This window comes from Cygnus olor, chromosome 3, assembly GCF_009769625.2.
Source record: "Cygnus olor isolate bCygOlo1 chromosome 3, bCygOlo1.pri.v2, whole genome shotgun sequence".
NCBI lineage: Eukaryota > Metazoa > Chordata > Aves > Anseriformes > Anatidae > Cygnus > Cygnus olor.
In genome coordinates, this window is record NC_049171.1 from 99,649,733 (window position 1) to 99,669,441 (window position 19,709).

Sequence of the window (19,709 nt, forward strand, 5' to 3'; positions counted from 1 at the left end):
ATCAAAATGTAAGTTGCAGAACTTTTGGGGTGAGGGAAGGAGACTCTTAATGTCATCATAATATTTTGGAAATAGTTGTGTTGAGACACTGGCAGAATGGAGTGAGTTGAGACAGAATGTAAAACAAATAGGTAGAGATTTTTCCCATGTTCTGAAGTATCTCGTGATATTTAAAAAATCAAAACTAAAGGAGAACTTCAACAGCAGTGACTACACTTTTCCATGTCCTACATCTTCCATGCTTCAGAATTGAACTCTGAACAATTTTTTTTTTCAGTGGATCTGTTGATGTACTGTAGTATCAAATGAGAACAAATCATTTAGGTTTTGCTCTCATCCTTTCTGTTTTCCTGTAGAAATTCAAGTGGAAAAATTCTGTCCATCGATACCAAATTAAACCTAGAGAATAAGGACTTCAAAAAAACCACTAAGATCACTTGGTTAGCAGATACTCCACGTGCGCCACTCATCCCAACTGTCTGTGTTAATTATGAACATCTAATCACTAAGCCAGTTCTAGGTAAAGATGAGGATTTCAAGCAATATATCAACCAAAATAGCAAGGTAAAGTATTTTTCCCCTTTATATTTTACAAAGCTTTATTTTTTTTGCCATTGCTATTTCTTGTTACTGTTTTTTGACTGTTTTTAAAACTTTGACAAACTTAATTTGTCGAACAAGGAAAGGGTGTGTATCTTGTTCATATGTTTTCCATTCAACTTCTCATAATAACATGAACTGAAATGTAATAATGTGAGTTGAATTGTAATTTTGTATACTCATGCATTACCTGGCTCTTACACATCTGGGACCAGTAGTTTAATTTTTTTTTTGGTCATGTTGCATTCTTATAATATGGCATCTTCTTGCGAGTACTTGTTCTGCTGCCTCTGGAATTAACTGACACATCAACACTTAGAAAAATTACCACTATCCTTCAACAGCTTTACCATTTTTCCTCCTGTTTCTTGTGCCCTGTTAGGTTTGGACTGATTTATCTGATTTTTATTTACTCTTACAGCAAGAAGAACTGATGTTAGGTGATCCTTGCCTTAGGGATTTAAAAAAAGGGGACATAATACAACTTCAGAGAAGAGGATTCTTTATTTGTGATCAACCCTATGAGCCAGTGAGGTAAGCTACTTAAGAACAGCCCAAGCAGACTTCACAGAATTTGCTTTAATTTGCTGTGTTCTAAGATGTTCACACGTCACGTCAAGAGTAATGTTGCCAATACTTTGCCAATGCTGCAAATATCTTCCTCTTTACCACCACATTTCTGTGGGTTATTTTTGTGGACTATCATGGCTTTTGTCTATGTTGCTATGTCTTCAACTGTCTATGGCAAGTGTGTGGCACTTTTTGGTGCATCTCAACTAGCTTGGATTTAGTAGAGATCAGGTTTCCTTGTTCTGATTCTAAGTATATAAATTAGGGAGCAATGTTACAGATTAAAACAGTCATTTGCCTCATTAGTGTGCACAAATATTCATTGTAACAGTTCTTTACAAAATTATCAAACATCTAAAATTACACTGCAGTTCAGCATAGCATTATTATATAAAGAGAACTTACTGTTCATAACAGGGATCAATACAGATCTCCAATTATGTAAATTTGAATAACTACAATTGTATACAAAGGTAAATATGGAGTTGTGAAAGAGCAACTTGAAGAGCAGAACATTTGTTGCAATAAATGTTTTATGTGTTATCTTGTATTTCTTGATTTTTTTTTTATAAATCTTCTTATAGTCCTCATAGCTGTAAAGAAGCCCCATGCATTTTGATTTACATTCCTGATGGACATACTAAGGAAATGCCAACATCTGGGTCAAAAGAGAAGACCAAAGCTGAAAGTGCGAAGAAAGAGGTAAATTTGTGTTTTTAAAAGGTGCTGTAAAATGTATTACTGTACAAGGTCATTGTGCTGAATATTTAGCTTTTTTTTTTTTTCTTTTTTAAAGGCTAGTTCAGTTGCAAAAGGAAAGCCTGCTCCACTTGGTGGTGGTACCTCTACTCCAACCTGTACTGCATCTGAAGACCATCTGGTTATTTACAACAGGGTGTCTGCACAGGGTGATATAGTTCGTGACTTGAAAACTAAGAAGGCAGCAAAGGAAGATATTGATAAAGCTGTGAAACAGTTGCTGGCCTTGAAAGCGGAATACAAAGAGAAGACAGGCCAGGAGTACAAGCCTGGAAGTCCTCCAGTGTCTGTAAATGAACAGTGTGTGTCTTCAAAGCTTGAGACCTCCGGTACCCTGGACAGCACAGTTCTGTATGATAAAGTAGCAGAGCAAGGGGAAGTTGTCCGAAAACTGAAAGCTGAGAAAGCACCTAAGGTGGATGATTATTATTTTGTTTGTTTTTTGGTGTTTGCATAGCCCATTGTCCTCTGCCTGTGGAGGTGAATGGGTTGATTCAATGTTTTCAGACTGATCATAATTTTGACTGAGCTTTGTTCTATCAAGACTTGCGTTTTCCAATATTCATCTTTTAGCTAGAAATATGACAAAATGCTAGGAATTTACTTGCATTTTTATTGATATTAACAAACATTTCTTAGTTCCGAAGCATTTATCCCAATGCATGAATTGATTAATTATCTGAATCTGGTCCTTGGGGTAAAAATGTCCTGCAGTTTTTATTTATTCATTTTATTAAATATAGTCAAATTATGTGACTTCATAGGATTAATTTGTTGTTGTTTAGAGATTCTTTTAAAAAAGAAGAGAAAAGTAAAGATCCAAATACAACCGATATCTTCAAGACATCTTTCTGGCTGGATCTGAACATAAGAAACGTAGCTACTAGTAGCTGTGTTCATTCTTTCTAATGCAGAGCAAAAAAAAAGATGGGAAGTAATACACTTTGTGCCTGGTGGTTTAAGTACTGTTCATAATAGTGTCTTGTTGGCACCATAAAATCTAAATCAATGGGAAGATCTAAACTTTATTGTTATAATTTTATACAGGATAGATAGAATTGTATATTCCTTAACTGCAGATACTTTGTTGTATTAGGAGAATAATAGGTGAAACAACTCTACTAAATATTTAAGAAAATGGAATAGGTGTACATAATCTGCAGGTCTTTTCATAAAAGAATTTAATGTACGCTTCAGTCTCATGTCTCTACATCTTTTTCTCCCTCTTTCTGCCCTTTTCTTTCTTTCAGGATCAGATAGGTGCTGCCGTGGAAGTCCTTTTATCCCTTAAGGCAGAATATAAACAACAGACAGGCCAGGAGTACAAACCCGGAAGCCCACCTGTGGTCTTAGTCCCTGCTCAGTCTTCTCCTGTTTCTACTCTTCCATGTCCAGTAGACAGCAAATCTCTGTACAGCAAAGTAGCTGAACAAGGCGAAGTAGTCCGCAAACTTAAATCAGAGAAAGCTTCAAAGGTGTAATAGCAGTGAATATTTCTGAGTGGAACAATATTTTCAGTTTAGATTAAAACCTAATTACAGGTTTTGCAAAACTTGGGGAACAAAATCTAAGCAAATACTTTAAAATTCCATAAAATGCTTTCCTGAATTCTCTTAAGCTGATACAGCTGACTTCACAAGTTCTGTGGTAGTGCATGGAGAGCCTGAAAAAAAATAAACACGTTTTTTGGTTTTTGTTTTTTTAATAGTACAAGCTAAGTGAAGGAGAATATAGTCAGTAACTTGAAAAAAGGTCTGTAAGTTGAAGGCTAGAACAGCAATTATGAATTTGGTGGTAATTTGATGTGTCAAGGGAACCCATTCTTTGTTCAGAGTCTGAGAATTTGCTCCCGTTCTCCTGTGCACAGAGCTATGCACTGCTATAGCTTCATGGAACTAAGCTGCTTAAATGGGGAGCTTTCATGGCACTGAAATCAGCCCTTGCATATATACTGCCTGTTTAAATCCTATATGTAACAGCTCATAGGTATTCTGGCTAAAAGGTTTACTGCAGAACTTGGTAATGACAACTGCTACTAACATGTTACCTCTAGAAGTTGTATTACAACAGCTACGTTAGTGCCCTCTCTAGTAAAGGTTATGTTATTTTAGCTATTGTGTTGTATCTATGTTGTTTCTCTCTTTATCTGCAACTGCTTTTTTTCCTTTCTTGCTTCAGGAACAAGTAGATGAGGCTGTGAAAGTTCTTCTAAATTTAAAAGCAGAATACAAACAAAAGACAGGTCAAGAGTACAAGCCTGGAAATCCACCTACAGCTCCTCCTTGTGTGTCTTCTACTACACTTCCATCTTCTGTATGCTGCAGTGACTTGGGACCCTGTAGCTTAGTGGATTGTAAAACACTTTATGATAATGTAGCTGAACAAGGTGAAGTGGTACGCAGACTGAAAGCAGAGAAAGCTTCCAAGGTATAACAGTAAATAGAGAGTAATCAGTTGCAATTCTTACCACGTTTTGCCGCTGGGGGGAAATATTTCACCAAATAATAATCAAACGGTGTAATAAACTCCCTTATATCCTGGTCAGAGCTTAGCTACCAAACTTGCATGGTCTGGTAATATCACACAAGTTCACTCTGATACTGAATACTTTCTCAACGTCAAGACATAAATTCTAAATTCTATTGATGTAAAAAGTCAAACTTACCTCTGACATCTAGATGAATAGACAAGCATGGCAAATGTCAATCCTGCAGAAATTCTTAATATATTTTACTTCTTGCTGTGTTTGTAACAGATGAAGATAAAAGTATCTAGCATGCTACAACAATAGCAAGACTTATCAAAACTTAGCACATTCAGTGAGAGCTGTGGAAAGGAGCAGGAGACAAACCTATGCGTTTTCAGGCGCTGCTGCTGTTTCCCCCTCTATATTTCTATGCTGTAGAATTGTTTTGTCTTGTGGATTTTTTTCAAGTCCTTTTCTAAAACAGTTTATTGTGTTTTTCAGTGTAGATTCTGCTGCAGTTATTGGTTGTAGCTGGCCTGGTGGGGTAGGGGGAACATTCTCATACAATGTGATAATGCTTAAACACACTTCTGCTGCTTAGGGGTAACATGGTGCTATTACCGGTGTCTTTCCTTAACTATGAAGTCCTCTGTTGATTGCTAGATGGAAATTTTATTTTCTTAGCTTAAAAATCAATGCTTCTTGTCAGTTCAGTCTTTAGTTCTCACTAGTACATCTTGCTATTTATCCTCCCTATAGGATGAAATAGATGAAGCAGTAAAACTCCTTCTTTCTCTAAAAGCTGACTATAAGGAGAAGACTGGACAGGACTACAAGCCTGGACATCCGCCAGCAGCTCAAGGTGCTTTGCCCCAGGCATCAAATACAGCACAGAGTGGTCCTGACACACCTGAAGCTAAAGCGCTGTTTAACAAAGTAGCTCTTCAAGGAGATGAAGTTAGGAAATTGAAAGCAGAAAAAGCAGAAAAGGTATAAAATAAAATACTGTAATACTACATTTTTATATGTGTATTTAAATGTGAAAATCTATTCCAAATCAGTGTGATTATAGGAATTAGAAATGTGCATTCAGAATAGGCAACATTTGAATTCAGAGATCTGAAATGTGCTTTTTAAATTGTTCCTGTCAGATATGGTCCTTAAAATGTTAAAACATTTAAGTATCAACTTTTGCAGAGGTTTTCCCCCAACACTGTGGATGTCCGTAATGCCAAACATAGATCAGTTTTGCTTTTTTGATAAAGCATTTACTTCTGTGGTTTCTGTATGAATTTCTTTTTTTGTCCTTCAAGGAAAAGATAGATGCAGCTGTTAAGGAACTTCTTCAGTTGAAGGCCCAGTATAAGTCTGTTGCAGGAGTTGACTATATACCAGTTTCTGCTGGTGGTGCTGATGACAAAGACAAGAAGAAGAAAGAGAAAGAGAACAAGTCAGAAAAGCAGAGTAAGCAACAGAAGCAAAATGATGGACCGAAAAAAGAGCCTTTGCAAGGACAGAGTGGTAGTGAGCTCTCCTCAAGTGGATCAGGAGAAGGTCAAGGCCCTAAGAAACAAACCAGGTAAAGATATGATCGTTAATCTATTTGCTAAGAACCAGGACTGTTTACCTCTATTCAGATTTTAGATATTTACAGGTTTCTTGTTTCACTTGAAAGCATGAACAATTACGAAATAATTATTAATTTTTATATTTGGGATCAAGCAAAAGCAAGTGACTGAAGTTTTAGTGCCTGTTGTACCTCATCATCCTAGTGAGGAGAATTCCTGCTTAGCCTGTAGAAAGCATAAGGCAATGCACATAGTCTTTTATTGTGGCTCAGCTGTCATTGGGAATTTGCTGTGTTTCATTATTTGCTTCCGCAAATGCACTGCTATGTTTTGCTCAATATAAACCATAGGGGGGGGAAAAAAGTCTTGTGCTTGTTTTATTTTACCAAGGTTTCCAAAATACATGCTGTGAGTACCATGAGAAGTATATAAGCCCAACCCAGAGCTTGGCACTCCTATTGCATATGGAACTCTCCAGTGATGATTGCGGTGCATCCCTTCTCCTGCCCCCATGCTGAAAGTGTAGAGATCTTTTCACAGCAAATATTATGCAACTCTATTTGTTTCCTGTTTCAGATATATAGATTACATGTTAGAGATGTAGTTATTTTGTATAAAAATTATTCTGGAGAAATGTATTTTTCACCCTTAAAAACATCTCTGCTTACAGATATATGGAAGCTTTACTTTTGTCTATTGTCATTTGAATCTGGTTAAAATTGAGGGGCTTTAGCCTTCTTTAGGATCTTGGAGATTTACTAGTTATCTTTATTTTTTATTTTATTTTTTAAAGAGTCAGTTTTCTGTCTTAGAGTGACTGATATGTTTAATTTGATAACTCAAGTTGCATCTGTTTATTGAAACTGTAGCCATAGGCTGGGTAAGAAATTTTTAAAAATACACACAGCTTGTGTGTATGTCTGGTTAGTCTTATGTTCTTATTGGTGGTGCTTATTTTTTTTGGTGAATTGTTATGAGGTTCCTTGATACAACCTTGGGTGAGAATTAGAAGGGTTCAAACACTGGAAAAGAAACTGAGCTGTTCTTAAAAGTACTTGTTATCTCAGTGAGGAACTACTAGCAATTCATACCAGCAAATTCATATTGAACTGTCAAGAGGAAAAAAAAAAAGTTGGCATTATGAAATAAAACTAAAATATTCTGTTCCCTCCTTCCCTCCCCCCTTAAGGTCCACCCTCACGCTCTGTCCTCCCACCCCAACCAAAGGGGCGGGGGGAAAGAAAGATTAAGATAAATTTCACTGCTAAATGCTCAATGGCACAAATCTGGTTCTTTCTAATACCATAGGCTGGGTCTAGAAGCTAAGAAAGAAGAAAATCTTGCGGATTGGTTCTCTCAGGTAAGTGCACACCAGTTTTAATTAAATAATTATTTCATTCTCTTATAAAGCCAAAGTGGATATTGATTTAATATATTGTATTTCTTTTTTTTTCAAATACGTATTGAAGTACTTGCTCTTATGTTGTTATCATAGTCTCAAATAAAAGTGCCTAGACTGAAGAGCTGAATAAATTAAAGTAGGCCGTAAAAAGTATGAGTGTGTGTGTGTTCTCATAACTCATGTGCATGAATTCCTCTTTCATTAAGTGTACAAAACGTTAGTGAAGTGATAGGAATTTCACAGGCTTGGAAGATTTATTTCATCTCAAGATGATGTATAACAAAAGTTATGATCTGTTAATACTGAAGGAGTTTGTTGTCACAGAAGGGCAGAAAAGAGATGACTAGGTTACTTAAGAAAGATAGTAAAAAGATATCAGCGTTATAAATTATCTCTTGCTACTACTACAATTTTTGCATAAGCCCAAAGGAATACAAATCTTCTGATGTGAGCTAGAGAAAGTTCTTGCAAAAGCAGTTTGTTGGTTCGTGGAAATTAGCTACTGTATCTTACCGTGGATTCATGAAATTCAACGTTTTTCAGATCTATTATAGAACTTAATGTTCCTGCTTAACTTTCTCTTAAAGGTAACAAAAGCAATCTCAACACATATCTTTGCTAAATTTTGAGCTGAAATATTTTTAAATAGGAGACTTGAGTTGCATGCTATAGGCTTGAATTATCGAGTGTTTTTTTCTGTATGAAATTGAAACATCAGTATCTAACTCTTTTGAAAGGTGATCACAAAATCAGAGATGATAGAATACTATGATGTGAGTGGCTGCTATGTTCTTCGTCCTTGGGCTTATGCCATTTGGGAATCTATCAAGAACTTCTTTGATGCAGAGATCAAGAAACTTGGCGTGGAGAACTGTTACTTCCCCATGTTTGTATCCCAGGCTGCACTAGAGAAAGAGAAGACTCATATTGCTGATTTTGCCCCTGAGGTACACTTCAAAACATTATTTTACTCTTAGTACAAGAAAACCCAACCACTTAATCTGCAGCTGACTATGAAAGGAAGTTTTCTTCAAACTTGATTTATTTGATTTTTAATTATTTTTTTTCCTTTAGGTTGCGTGGGTCACAAGATCTGGGAAAACAGATCTGGCTGAACCAATTGCTGTACGTCCCACAAGTGAAACAGGTAAACTTCTTGTCATTCAGTTTGGCTGTAAAGAAAACAGTTACTGATGTAGTGAAGCTGATAAATAAAGTCCCTTTTGAAAAGCGGAAACCCATCTTTTAGAATGTTTTACTATAACTCCTTACAATATTTCATAAAATTTACTGCTGTCTGCATCAAATGTCACTAGCACTATTAGTTCCCTTCAATGGACTTCTCTTGGACATTTACATTCCAGGAACTTTTTCATTAATATCCTGAAAATTAATTGACTTTGAATTTTTTTTTTAATTAAATATTTTATATACTAAGGTTTGGATTGATTGTACTTTGATCCACATCCTGCATAAAAACATCAAGCAAGCTATTTTCTAGAGAGACAGGATAAAATTAAAGTTCTTTTCAGTGAAAACGTGTTAAGACAAAAAATATGTTTTAAAGAGAACTATAAATAAAAGTGTAATTCTCACAGCAGAGAATGTTAAGCTTACATGTATCAAAGAAAAAGTTTTGGCATGAAGTGGCTGTATTGTGCAGAGAACCAAAACTGCTTTCTTTTCACAGTCATGTATCCTGCATATGCAAAGTGGGTGCAGTCACACAGGGATCTTCCAATCAAGCTTAATCAGTGGTGCAATGTTGTGGTATGTCAGTACATAATTTCTGACTGAACTGTTCTATCGTAAGTGCAGTGTATGGCAATTATTTTAGGTGGACGTGGCATGATGATACTAATCACGGCACATATTTCATGGCAGAAGTATAAACATGGTTTGTGATCTGTTTTTCTCACTTGATAAAATCTACGTTACTAAGGTATATTGATACTAAGTACAAAGCTGTAAATAGTTGACTTTTTTAGCTTTATTCAGATTTTTTGAACTTTTAAGTGGCAACGTATTTATAAACACTATTTAAAATAAATAATTTGACACTTTAGTGCTAATCATGGCATACAATTTTGTTTCCTGTTATGTCTTGTTTATAGCGTTGGGAATTCAAGCATCCCCAACCTTTCCTTCGCACTCGTGAGTTCCTTTGGCAAGAGGGCCACACGGCATTTGCAACATACGAAGAAGCAGCAGAGGAGGTAAAAAAGCAAATGCACTGGCTCTTTTGCTTTCAGAAAGTTATCTTATCTTACTCCATGGCAACACAAACAAATCTTTTTAGTTAGGACCTGGTGGAAATTGGTATAGCTTTTTTTGGGAGCCCTCATGAAAAATGTCAAGTGTGCTAGCAGCTGTTTTCTCTAAGAAGTAACCTGAGTGTAAGGCTTTAGTCATTTCAAACAATATGACAAGTTGGAAGAGTGTGACCTTCATAGAGGATTCTAATTTTCCTTGAAAGCCTAAATAACGAGTTAACTTGCTAGTTGTAAGAAATACAACTTTAGTACTTTCCCCAGAAACAGATGCTTCATTAAATATCATGGTATATCCTTATTTATATAGCAGATATCCAAACTTTAGTTGGAAAGTAGAAGTCAATATAACCATTGGACTGACATTTTTGCCATGACTCTTCTTATCTGTCATGGTTTGTATTTGTTGCTATTTCATTCATAGAAAATGAAGCAACATGCAAAGCAGTTGAAGAAATTTTTTTTATCACAGTTTTGAGGAAAATGTTGTTTGTTTTTAAGGTTTTAGATGCTAATACTTTGGTTATAAATAATTTCATGTTTCATGAAATACATAATACTGAATAATTCTTAAAATGGCATGTTCATCATAGGTGATGCAGATACTTGATCTGTATGCTCAAGTGTACGAAGATCTTCTAGCAATACCTGTTGTGAAAGGAAAGAAGACAGAAAAGGAGAAGTTTGCTGGGGGTGATTATACGACAACTGTAGAAGCATTTATATCTGCCAGTGGAAGAGCTATCCAGGTATTTATCTATTAGAAGATTTTTTTTTTTTTCAGTAAATACAGTAGTAAGATGGAAGCCTTAAACTAATACTAGTGAGACTTAACTTTCAATTGAGCAGAATTTTCCATGTGTCACTATTTCAGGGAGCAACGTCACATCACCTAGGACAAAACTTCTCAAAGATGTTTGAAATTGTATTTGAAGATCCCAAGAAACCAGGAGAAAAACAGTTTGCATATCAGAATTCCTGGGGCATTACAACTCGAACTATTGGTGTAATGACAATGATTCATGGAGATAACATGGGATTGGTGCTCCCACCTCGAGTAGCTTGCGTTCAGGTGTGTAAAAATTGTCCATAATATGACTTAAAATACCCTTTCTTTTCCTTACCTGTCTTCGAATTCCTGAGCTTTTCCTATCAGGCACCAAAGAGTTTAACACAGGATAGGAGCTGTCTAATTACAGAATGCGCTGTATAAATTTGATACAAATCATTAGGGTGCTTGTGGTGGACAAGCTCCCTTTAATAGTCCATCCATGTAAAATAATTTTATCTATATAATTTCAAGGAAAAGGGAAATATATTTTTTACTTCTAAGATAGTGAAATAAATTAGTGGGCCACAATATTTTTTTAAGCTTATATAATAACTATGAGCTAAGTTTATTATAATGTGAAATAACTGTCATGTTATATTGCAGGTTGTAATTATTCCCTGTGGTATCACAAATTCCCTTTCTGAAGACGACAAAGAGGTTTTATTGAAGAAATGTAATGAATATCGTAAAAGGCTGCTTAGTGTTAATATCCGTGTACGTGCTGATCTAAGAGACAACTATTCACCTGGTTGGAAGTTTAATCATTGGGAACTTAAGGTACTTTTTTTTTTCTAGACGGTGTTTCAAAGCTGAAATGTGGGGTATGTATGTGTGTCTTTTATTCTGAAGGTGGATGTTTTCTCTAAATGGACAATTACTGCCTTATAATCAGTGATCACCTCTATTGGGATTTCTCTTTATTAATATATGAAGAAAAAGTGTTTTCTGAGACTTGCTATTTGCTAGGATAAACATGTCATTAGCAATTTTTGAACTTTCAAGTCTTCACCTTATGTACTTAGAAAATGGCATTATTACTACAAATCAACTGCATGTTTAAAAATTTGTATAAATACAAAGTGTCTCCAGGGTCACAACAGTGTGTTCTTTGCACACAGTGGAACAGAGGAGATAAACCTGTATAGCACTGACAAAGAAGGGAGTAATTTTGTTGATTTAAAAAAACCACTATTATGTTGCCCGTTGTATAGTAGTTGAAAGAAACAGCTCTGTTTCATCAACTATAAGAGGCTTTTGTAAAACAAAAATAGCAGAACGGAATGAAACTATAAGTAGAAATTGAACAATGTAGTGAGTTCAGTAGTGAGTTACAGGATCATATTTTTGTTTGGAATTTGAAATTAATTTGTTTGTCTTCATTGTAAGATGACAGAAGGTCCCTGAGTAGTCGAAAGTTCCCGTTGTTTCCAAGTTCTCTTTCTTTTGTCTAACCTCTTACGTTTTAAAAAATGAAGCTCTAATACCAAGAACCCATGTTATGAGGCTTTTCTTAAAAAAAAAAAAAAAAAAAAAAAAGTTTACCAAGGAGGTGCAGCAGGGGGCAAACTTGATGCTTTTTATAAAATCTACTAAAGTATTCAGCATAAGCCATTTATACGTCTCCTCATATTTGAGTTGTAGCTAGATGTCATCAAAATACATATGTAAAACCTTCATTTAGAATCATGTTGAGAAATAAGAGACCTAATTAAAAAAAATAAAATAGTATTCTCAGCATGAATGCAGGTTTTCATAGAGCTTTGGCGGTAGACAAGCACTTTGGGTATTCAGCTCACAAAGAGAAAAACTTTATTGCCCTGGTAGTAGTCCAGCATTGTTCAGGGCTCCTGCAGCCATGACTTCACAAGTGGCTTATGTGCTACTTCACTAATTCCAAGTTATCTGGTGCCCCTCACCCCTTCTGAATTTCAACCTGTATGTTTCCCCCCAAAAAAACGTATTTTATCTTCTTGTCTTAAATTCTGACATGATAAGAACAAGTAGAATACATAAACTGCATCTTCAAAGTAATTGCAGACAAAGTGAACTCCTTTTACTGAGTACTGATAAGGAAGTTAATAGGGTAAAACATACAAGGATACTAGAGTAATAAGTACAAGAATGAACTGGAAAGCATTTTACCTTATCTGTTTCTCAGCTTAGCAGATTTCTCATGCTACCTCCAAAGACAGACAAGTCATTGCTAGTTGTTTTATAGTGTCTGGCTGTAGTTCAATTGCTCTTTCTTAGGTAGTTTTCCTGTGTGGCCATTAGGAATCTTTCTTTCACTGGAAGATTGTTACAGTTAGAAAATGGAATGGAAATGCAAAATATATTTTGCTGAGTTTTAATAATGGTAACCTTTTTTTTTTTTAATATACCATAAATTAAAATTTTTAAGTTGTTAGGAATAACTTTGAACAGCTTTTTATGTAGCTTTGCAGGAGGAGTAGATATTGCATCCTTGAGATGGATTTTAATGTATTAATTCATGGTATGAAGAATATGGGGTGTGGGGAATCACAGACTGGTTGAGGTTGGAAGGGCCCTCTGGCGATCATCTAGTCCAACCCCTCTGCTCGAGCAGGGTCACCTAGTGCATGTTGCACAGGTTCATGTCCAGGTGGGTTTTCAATATTTCCAGAGAAAGATACTCCACAACCTCTCTGGGCAACCTGTTCTAGTGCTCTGCCACCCTCACAGTAAAGAAGTTTTTCCTCGTATTCAAGTGGAACCTCCTGTGTTTCAGTTTTTGCCTACTGCTTTTTGTCCTATCTCTGGGCAGCACCAAGAAGTCCGCACCAAATAGGACACAACACATGCTCATGTACCCACTCTCCCATGCCCTCTTTCCCTTTCCACTGAAAAAATATGTGCAGCTTATGACACACATGACATCAGGATGTAGAAGAAAATAAATTGAACTCAGTAGACTCTTAACTAACTAGTAAAATGGGAACTTTTCGTCTGCCTGTTTAAGGTTCTTACCACTGAAGTTTATGAAGCATAAAAGCTTTACATAAAGCTATCTGTTTGTAGTGAAATATTCCACACCATTAACACTGATACTAAGTCTATGTTTAACAAAACTTCTGCTATTTCTTATTCATACATTTGAAAGTGAAACAAGACTGGAGCAAGGTATGATGCACAAGTGAAGAGAGTGTGGATGGGAAAGACAGAAATTAATAAAAGCGGTGGAATATGTGCTGATTTCTTTCAAAGAAACTTAAGATTTTAAAATAATGTATGATAGGACTGTGCTTCAAAAAACAAAAGAAAGGAGAATATTAACTCATCTGAGAATCACTCATTATAACTTCTCACTTTTTTTTCATTAAGGGTGTTCCAGTCAGGGTTGAAGTGGGACCACGAGACATGAAAAGCCAACAGTTTGTAGCTGTCAGAAGAGACACAGGACAGAAGCTGACTCTTTCAGAACATGAGGCAGAAGAGAAACTGAAGCAGATTTTGGAGGAGATCCACGCTAACCTATATAACAGGTAAAATGAGTGATATAACAAACGGCTATGCTAATCACAGGTATACTTTACCTGTCAGAAGAATTTCTCAATTTATTGGTTAGACTGTTCAGAAAGATAGGTTTGGCCCATCTTTCTGTTTGTGATATTTCATATTCTGCCTCCAGAACTTGTTCACATACATTGACAGAACTTTCCTTAAGTGCTTGTGAAACGCAATGTTAAAGGTTGTGAACTGACTTTACAAGAATTCACAGAAGTATTTTTAAAGTATTAATTAAAAAAAATGTATATATGATAAATAGTTAATTGGATGGTATTGTATGGGATTCATTTCCAAAAGATGCTTTTGGTAGGGAATTTTGAAAGATACAAAGTTGTTAAAGAAGCTTCAGTAGTTGAAGATCTATTTTCAGAAGTGTATGGTAAGACCCTATGTCCTCTTGACTTTCATACAATTGTTTTCTCATAAGAAATCAAATGCTTTTCAAACTGTTGTTTCACACAGAATCACAGGATGTTAGGGATTGGAAGAGACCTTGAAAGATCATCTAGTCCAATCTCTCTGCCAGAGCAGGAACACCTAAATTAGCTTACACGGGAACGCATCCAAGCGGGTTTTGAATTTCTCCAGAGAAGGAGATTCCACAACCCCTCTGGGCAGCCTGTTCCAGTGTTCTGTCACCCTCAGTTATTGCATATCCCAAATCCCCTGCATGTCTGTTACTGCAAATTCTTGTTCCCAAGCACACTTAGAAAGATCTAACTGGCTGATCAAGCACCATGGCAGATGAGTTTGACTGCTGGAATGTACTTCCTTCCATGGTGATCAGTTTGTTTACAGGCAGAATATGTTTACCTAGTTAAAAAGCATTCTGTTGTTCAGATTTAGAACGTAATTTAAAAAACAAAACAAAACACAGTTGCCTGTAGTATTTATCTGTTTCTGTCTACAGTTGGTCAATGGTGAAATGATGTGCACAATTGTGAATTAACACAGTAAAATATGCAGCTATCTGCACCGCCCATTAGCAATCAATCAAAATGTTATCTCTTTGAGGACAGAATGGTGGAAAAACATAATCTGATTAGGAAGATTCAAATTAATATATAGCTTCTCTTGTAATTTTTGTTTTGGCTAACTCTGAAAACTTGGTTCAGTTGGCCAGTGAGGTTATGTGTATAAGCCTACCCTGACTGATTTTTTTCCCTCTTTTTTTTAGAGCTTCTGAGGACCTAAAAAGTCATATGGTGGTAGCCAATAATATGGAAGATTTTCAAAAAGAGCTTGATTCAGGAAAGGTAAGGGAATTTACTTCATTCCAAAATCCTTCTAAGTGCCTTCACACACTTCCTGTCCCTTGCAGATAATCAGAGGCTAAAAGCTTCAAAGACTGCGTATACATCCATCCATCCATACGTACTGTTGTAGTTGTTACAGAACTCTCCCCTAACAAGCAGATGAAGCATCACCTGTAGAGCTGCACAAAGAAAAGTCAGCTTTTCCAAGCTAATTTATTTATTTCCTCTTTTGCTGAAATACTGTATTTATTAAATATGATGTAAAATTCTAGTGCTGTGTAAGAGGTGACAGTGCCTTGAAGTGAATTATGTTGCTGCAGTTTGATAATTTACATTTAAAGCGTTGTATTTTTATTAGAAGGTGCTTTTCAGAGAGATTAATGTAAATATTTTATTCAGATTAAGATAAGCTACTGTCATTGTGCTAATAAAAACAGTGAAAAACACTTGTCAAATCTTGTGATAGCGTCCAAGTTAGAGTCTAAAGTACATGCTACTTACGTCAGAAGATTTGCCTTTATGACCTGAGTAGAAGCCATTGAGTTCATTGAGAATTGCTGGGAATCAGAACCCTCCTTGGGTTGATAGTAAGAATAACCCATAATGGTGGATGATTGAGTTCATCTGATCTGTCTTTATAGACATACTAGAGATCTGTGAAAAACTTAAGTTCTGGCAAAGCATTTAAAACTTAGGTGAGTGATTAAATCTTCACCAGAGATTTGAGCCTCTTATTCTTTTTCAGAGATCCACTCCCATTAACCCTGAAATTCTGTCACCGGCTCTCAGCCTGTGAAATTCTTCATATATTTAGACGAATGTATTGAAGTAGTAGAATCCTCAGAATCAATCATTAAGACTGTGCATTTTATAGAGAGATCAGGTCGTTGTTTTTTTTTTTTGTATATACCAATTAGGTCTACTCTGAAAACTTCAGAATTTCTGGTGGAAAGTGCTAGAGTGTCAAGAACTCAGTTAGTCTTGTTGGCTTCAAAAATAGTTTTATAAGTTAGCTTTGGCTTTTAATCACACTCTTTTCTTGCTTCTATTGCACTTGAATCCGATTTATAGCTAGTTTTGAAGGAATGATTGTGAACATCAGAGGTGAGACTGATTTAGCATGCTTATGAAGTTGAGGATATGGATATTTTAGATGTTCTTGTACATAGGTGCTGAAGTAGCAGTATTGTCTTATTTTCCTTTACAAAACTAAATAAAAGCATAAAATACTCTGTTTTGAAATGGTTTGGGGATCTTCCTGCTGACTACAAAGTATTGTTTCCTTAGAGCAGCTCTCTCTAAAGCATCTAATGATTCTGGTGGTAGATTTTAACGGAAAAATCTTTAGTCTTTGCTTAACAAATAATTCTACTCCATATAGGTGTTCAAATAGTACTGCTGTTCTCTGAATAATACTACATGTGACTTCAAGATATGCTTCCAAAATAAGCACCCCTCTAAACTATACTAGTCTTCAAGACAAAGAAACAGTCGAGGAAAAAATAAGCTTTTATGTAAAAATCAGCAGAAATGGAGAGTCAAGTTCATTCCAAGAGGAAGAATACAATGTGGAGTTAATTGCATATTTGTACCATAAATTGTTACCTTTTAATTTTCATTAATGCTGTAGGTATACCCTTTTTTCTCCTCCTACTGCAGAATTCTCAAATGATACTGTCTGCCAATGTATAAAATGCCTGGTCTTCAATATCCAATACTCAGTTTCATGTACAGCTAGATTCTAGAGATTTCCAAGAGAATTTTACTATTTATATTATATTAGAACTTGAATATAGTTTAATATATAAACTTGGAAATATGAACAAATATTTTTACATTTCTAAGTTGAGAAAACTGAAGTTTGTCGTTTTATGACTTTGTCTACCATTATATGTTGTATGGATGATATTTTATGCCACGTATTCTGTAATTTCTTCAGATTATACTGTTAGCACTGGCTGTGGTTTAAGAAGAAAATTTGTAAGCTGAAGTACTCCTGTTTAATTCCTGTTACTGTTTTCCGCTGACTATAATTGAAATGTAGGCTATTAACTCCTTAAAAATATGGGTTGCTTCTGTGTTCTTTTAAGCTGCATGCAAAGTTTAGTTCAAACTGTAAGAATAATTGCATGTGTATTTAAACTTTAACTAGCAAAAGACTAATGTGAGCAAAATTAGAGTCGTAATGGTTCCTTTCTTCACTGCAAGAAAGTGAAGCTATAAAGTGAAGCTTAATAAAGGTGTGTTCCAGTTCAAGGCAAATTGAGAATTCTGCACTAAGGATGTAAATTTGGTGAAAGAAAACCACAGATCAGTAGACGTTATTCACAGTATTGATAGAATTAAAATGATTCTGCAAGCAGAATTTAGTAGCTATATTGTCCTTAGCTATTAGCACTACATGAGTGCTCAAATGTGTGTGTGTGGGTGCTTTTTTTTTACCAGTAGTCTTAATTTTTAGTACTTGACTCAAATTTCACTGAAAATGCATTAAAAATGAAAAAAACAATAGAGTACAAAACTCGGGAAAAGAGACTTGCTACACTCACTGACAGTAGTACTGAGTGGACTGTATGAGATCATCTCAGCTTTACTTTCTCATTTTTTTCAGCTATCTAACATTCAAAACAGCAGGAAAATATGGACCACTTTCTTTTCTACAAGAAAATATGTGCTCTTGTCAGTTGTTTTATCTTTAAATTTGTATGTCTGTCTAGTTCAGAAAATATGAAAATTCATAGTACTGGAATTAAAATGAAGAAGGCATTATCTTGCACCATGTAAGCAAAGATTTTTTTCTGCAGTTTGGAAAATATAAACTTTTCCTGAAAAACAGAGTATTTCCAATAGAAAATAGTATTTATGCTTTCCACAGATAAGAAGACATTGGGGAAAAATAAAAGCAGCACCCTGACTTAAGTGCTGTGTTGGGTTTGCGTAGGTTTTTCCATGCCATACTGTGGAGGGATGACTGTTTATATATTACTCTGATGAGATATGGATATTAAAATTTAATTGTAGCAGTCAGAAGTGTTTCTACTTCGTGTAGTACATATGATATCTTAAAGTTTAGGAGTCTTCCAGAGACAAGGAGAAGTTTTTTTTAGATGCATAGCTCATTTTTTCCACCCCTTCTCCCTTTCATTTCAGATTGTACAAATCCCTTTCTGTGGGGAAATTGAGTGTGAGGATTGGATCAAGAAGACCACTGCCAGGTAAAATTTAACCAAACTGGAGAGGATCTGTCAAGATCAAAATAAAAATGTTCTGAATGTAAAGCAGGCATGTAAGATGCATGTGGGTGTAAAGCTCATGTACAGTCTTCGCCCTTGGCTCCTGCTGTCCTGTGTAATACAGTATACTTACACCCTTAGATCTGAAACTTTCAGACTAATTAGTGTGTTTTTGAGATTTTATGCATAATACACTTTATTGTGTCTTCGCTTTTAAATAAAGGTTTTTACTTATGAATATGCTTTTATTTCAGGGATCAAGATCTTGAGCCTGGCGCCCCCTCCATGGGAGCAAAAAGTCTCTGCATACCTTTTCAGCCTCTCCGTGAACTACAGAGCGGGGCAAAATGTGTCTGCGGCAAAAACCCTGCCAAGTTTTACACCCTATTTGGTCGTAGTTATTAAACTGCTAATGAAAGCACCTTCTCCTTTATCTGTGAATTGAACTTTTTTTAATAAGACTGAAATAGCCCCCAAACTTAATCAGTTTTGTGACTTTTTAGATGATTCAAAAAACAAAGCCATAAACCATAAACACCCCCAATTGTCAGTCTTAGACTAGCAGTAATTCGCAGACTTTTCTGTAAACACCTCTAATAATAAACATGTATCGTGAGCTGTAATATGCTTTGGTTGTTTTTTCTATGTTGCTGAATGGGAAGGATGGAATATACCTTGCTCATGTCTTTGTCTTTTTTTTTTTTTCCTTTTTGGTGCATATTTTCTTGTACTCTCTGAGAAAATGTCTGAAAGATTGGAGAGAACATCATAAACACTCCAGTTTAGTGTTCCTACATAAAATTTACACATAAAATGACATTTTAATTTTGCCTTCAAAGCTTGTAAATTTTTCAATTTTCAATACAGACTTGCTGTTAAGTTTTAGGCAAGGTAAATTCTACCATTTTTGGAAACTCCCTCTTGAGCCAGGTGTTTCAAAGAATATATCCACCCCATCCTGAAACACATTTGAAAGACTATCTTAAAAATAAATGCCACATTGTTAGCTAGATGTAGGTGAATGACATTGCAGATATTTTGCAAAGCTCTGTTTTTGTTATCTTATAAACTGGCATTTATAGCTGTCTCACAGCAATACTGCAATGAGTAATGCATAGGCAATCTGAAGGGAGGTATTTTCAGTGCTAAAGATTTTAGACTGTTGTTATATCTATGCCATGTTCCTTAGAGTCCCTTTTCTTTTCCTTCACTTACTATGTGTAG

General features: G+C 35.5%; 1 protein-coding gene across 6 annotated transcripts in view; it reads left to right on the top strand.

Moving 5' to 3' along the window:
* The window catches only part of EPRS1 (glutamyl-prolyl-tRNA synthetase 1), a 39,369-nt gene extending 20,265 nt beyond the window's left edge, over positions 1–19,104 (top strand). For 2 of the 6 annotated variants that reach the window (XM_040551144.1, XM_040551146.1), the window contains 20 exons: positions 357–564; positions 1,022–1,134; positions 1,755–1,872; positions 1,967–2,344; positions 3,180–3,404; positions 4,108–4,356; positions 5,156–5,386; positions 5,710–5,975; positions 7,273–7,324; positions 8,104–8,313; positions 8,441–8,513; positions 9,057–9,136; positions 9,481–9,582; positions 10,230–10,385; positions 10,511–10,708; positions 11,072–11,245; positions 13,811–13,971; positions 15,174–15,252; positions 18,403–18,467; positions 18,740–19,104. In XM_040551144.1, coding sequence (XP_040407078.1) covers positions 357–564; positions 1,022–1,134; positions 1,755–1,872; positions 1,967–2,344; positions 3,180–3,404; positions 4,108–4,356; positions 5,156–5,386; positions 5,710–5,975; positions 7,273–7,324; positions 8,104–8,313; positions 8,441–8,513; positions 9,057–9,136; positions 9,481–9,582; positions 10,230–10,385; positions 10,511–10,708; positions 11,072–11,245; positions 13,811–13,971; positions 15,174–15,252; positions 18,403–18,467; positions 18,740–18,890 — 3,289 coding nt within the window. In that variant the 3' untranslated portion in view covers positions 18,891–19,104. The remainder of the gene's footprint in view (positions 1–356; positions 565–1,021; positions 1,135–1,754; positions 1,873–1,966; positions 2,345–3,179; positions 3,405–4,107; positions 4,357–5,155; positions 5,387–5,709; positions 5,976–7,272; positions 7,325–8,103; positions 8,314–8,440; positions 8,514–9,056; positions 9,137–9,480; positions 9,583–10,229; positions 10,386–10,510; positions 10,709–11,071; positions 11,246–13,810; positions 13,972–15,173; positions 15,253–18,402; positions 18,468–18,739) is intronic. The other 4 variants (XM_040551147.1, XM_040551148.1, XM_040551149.1 and 1 more) reach the window with 2 other exon arrangements.
* The last annotated feature ends 605 nt before the right edge of the window (positions 19,105–19,709 follow it).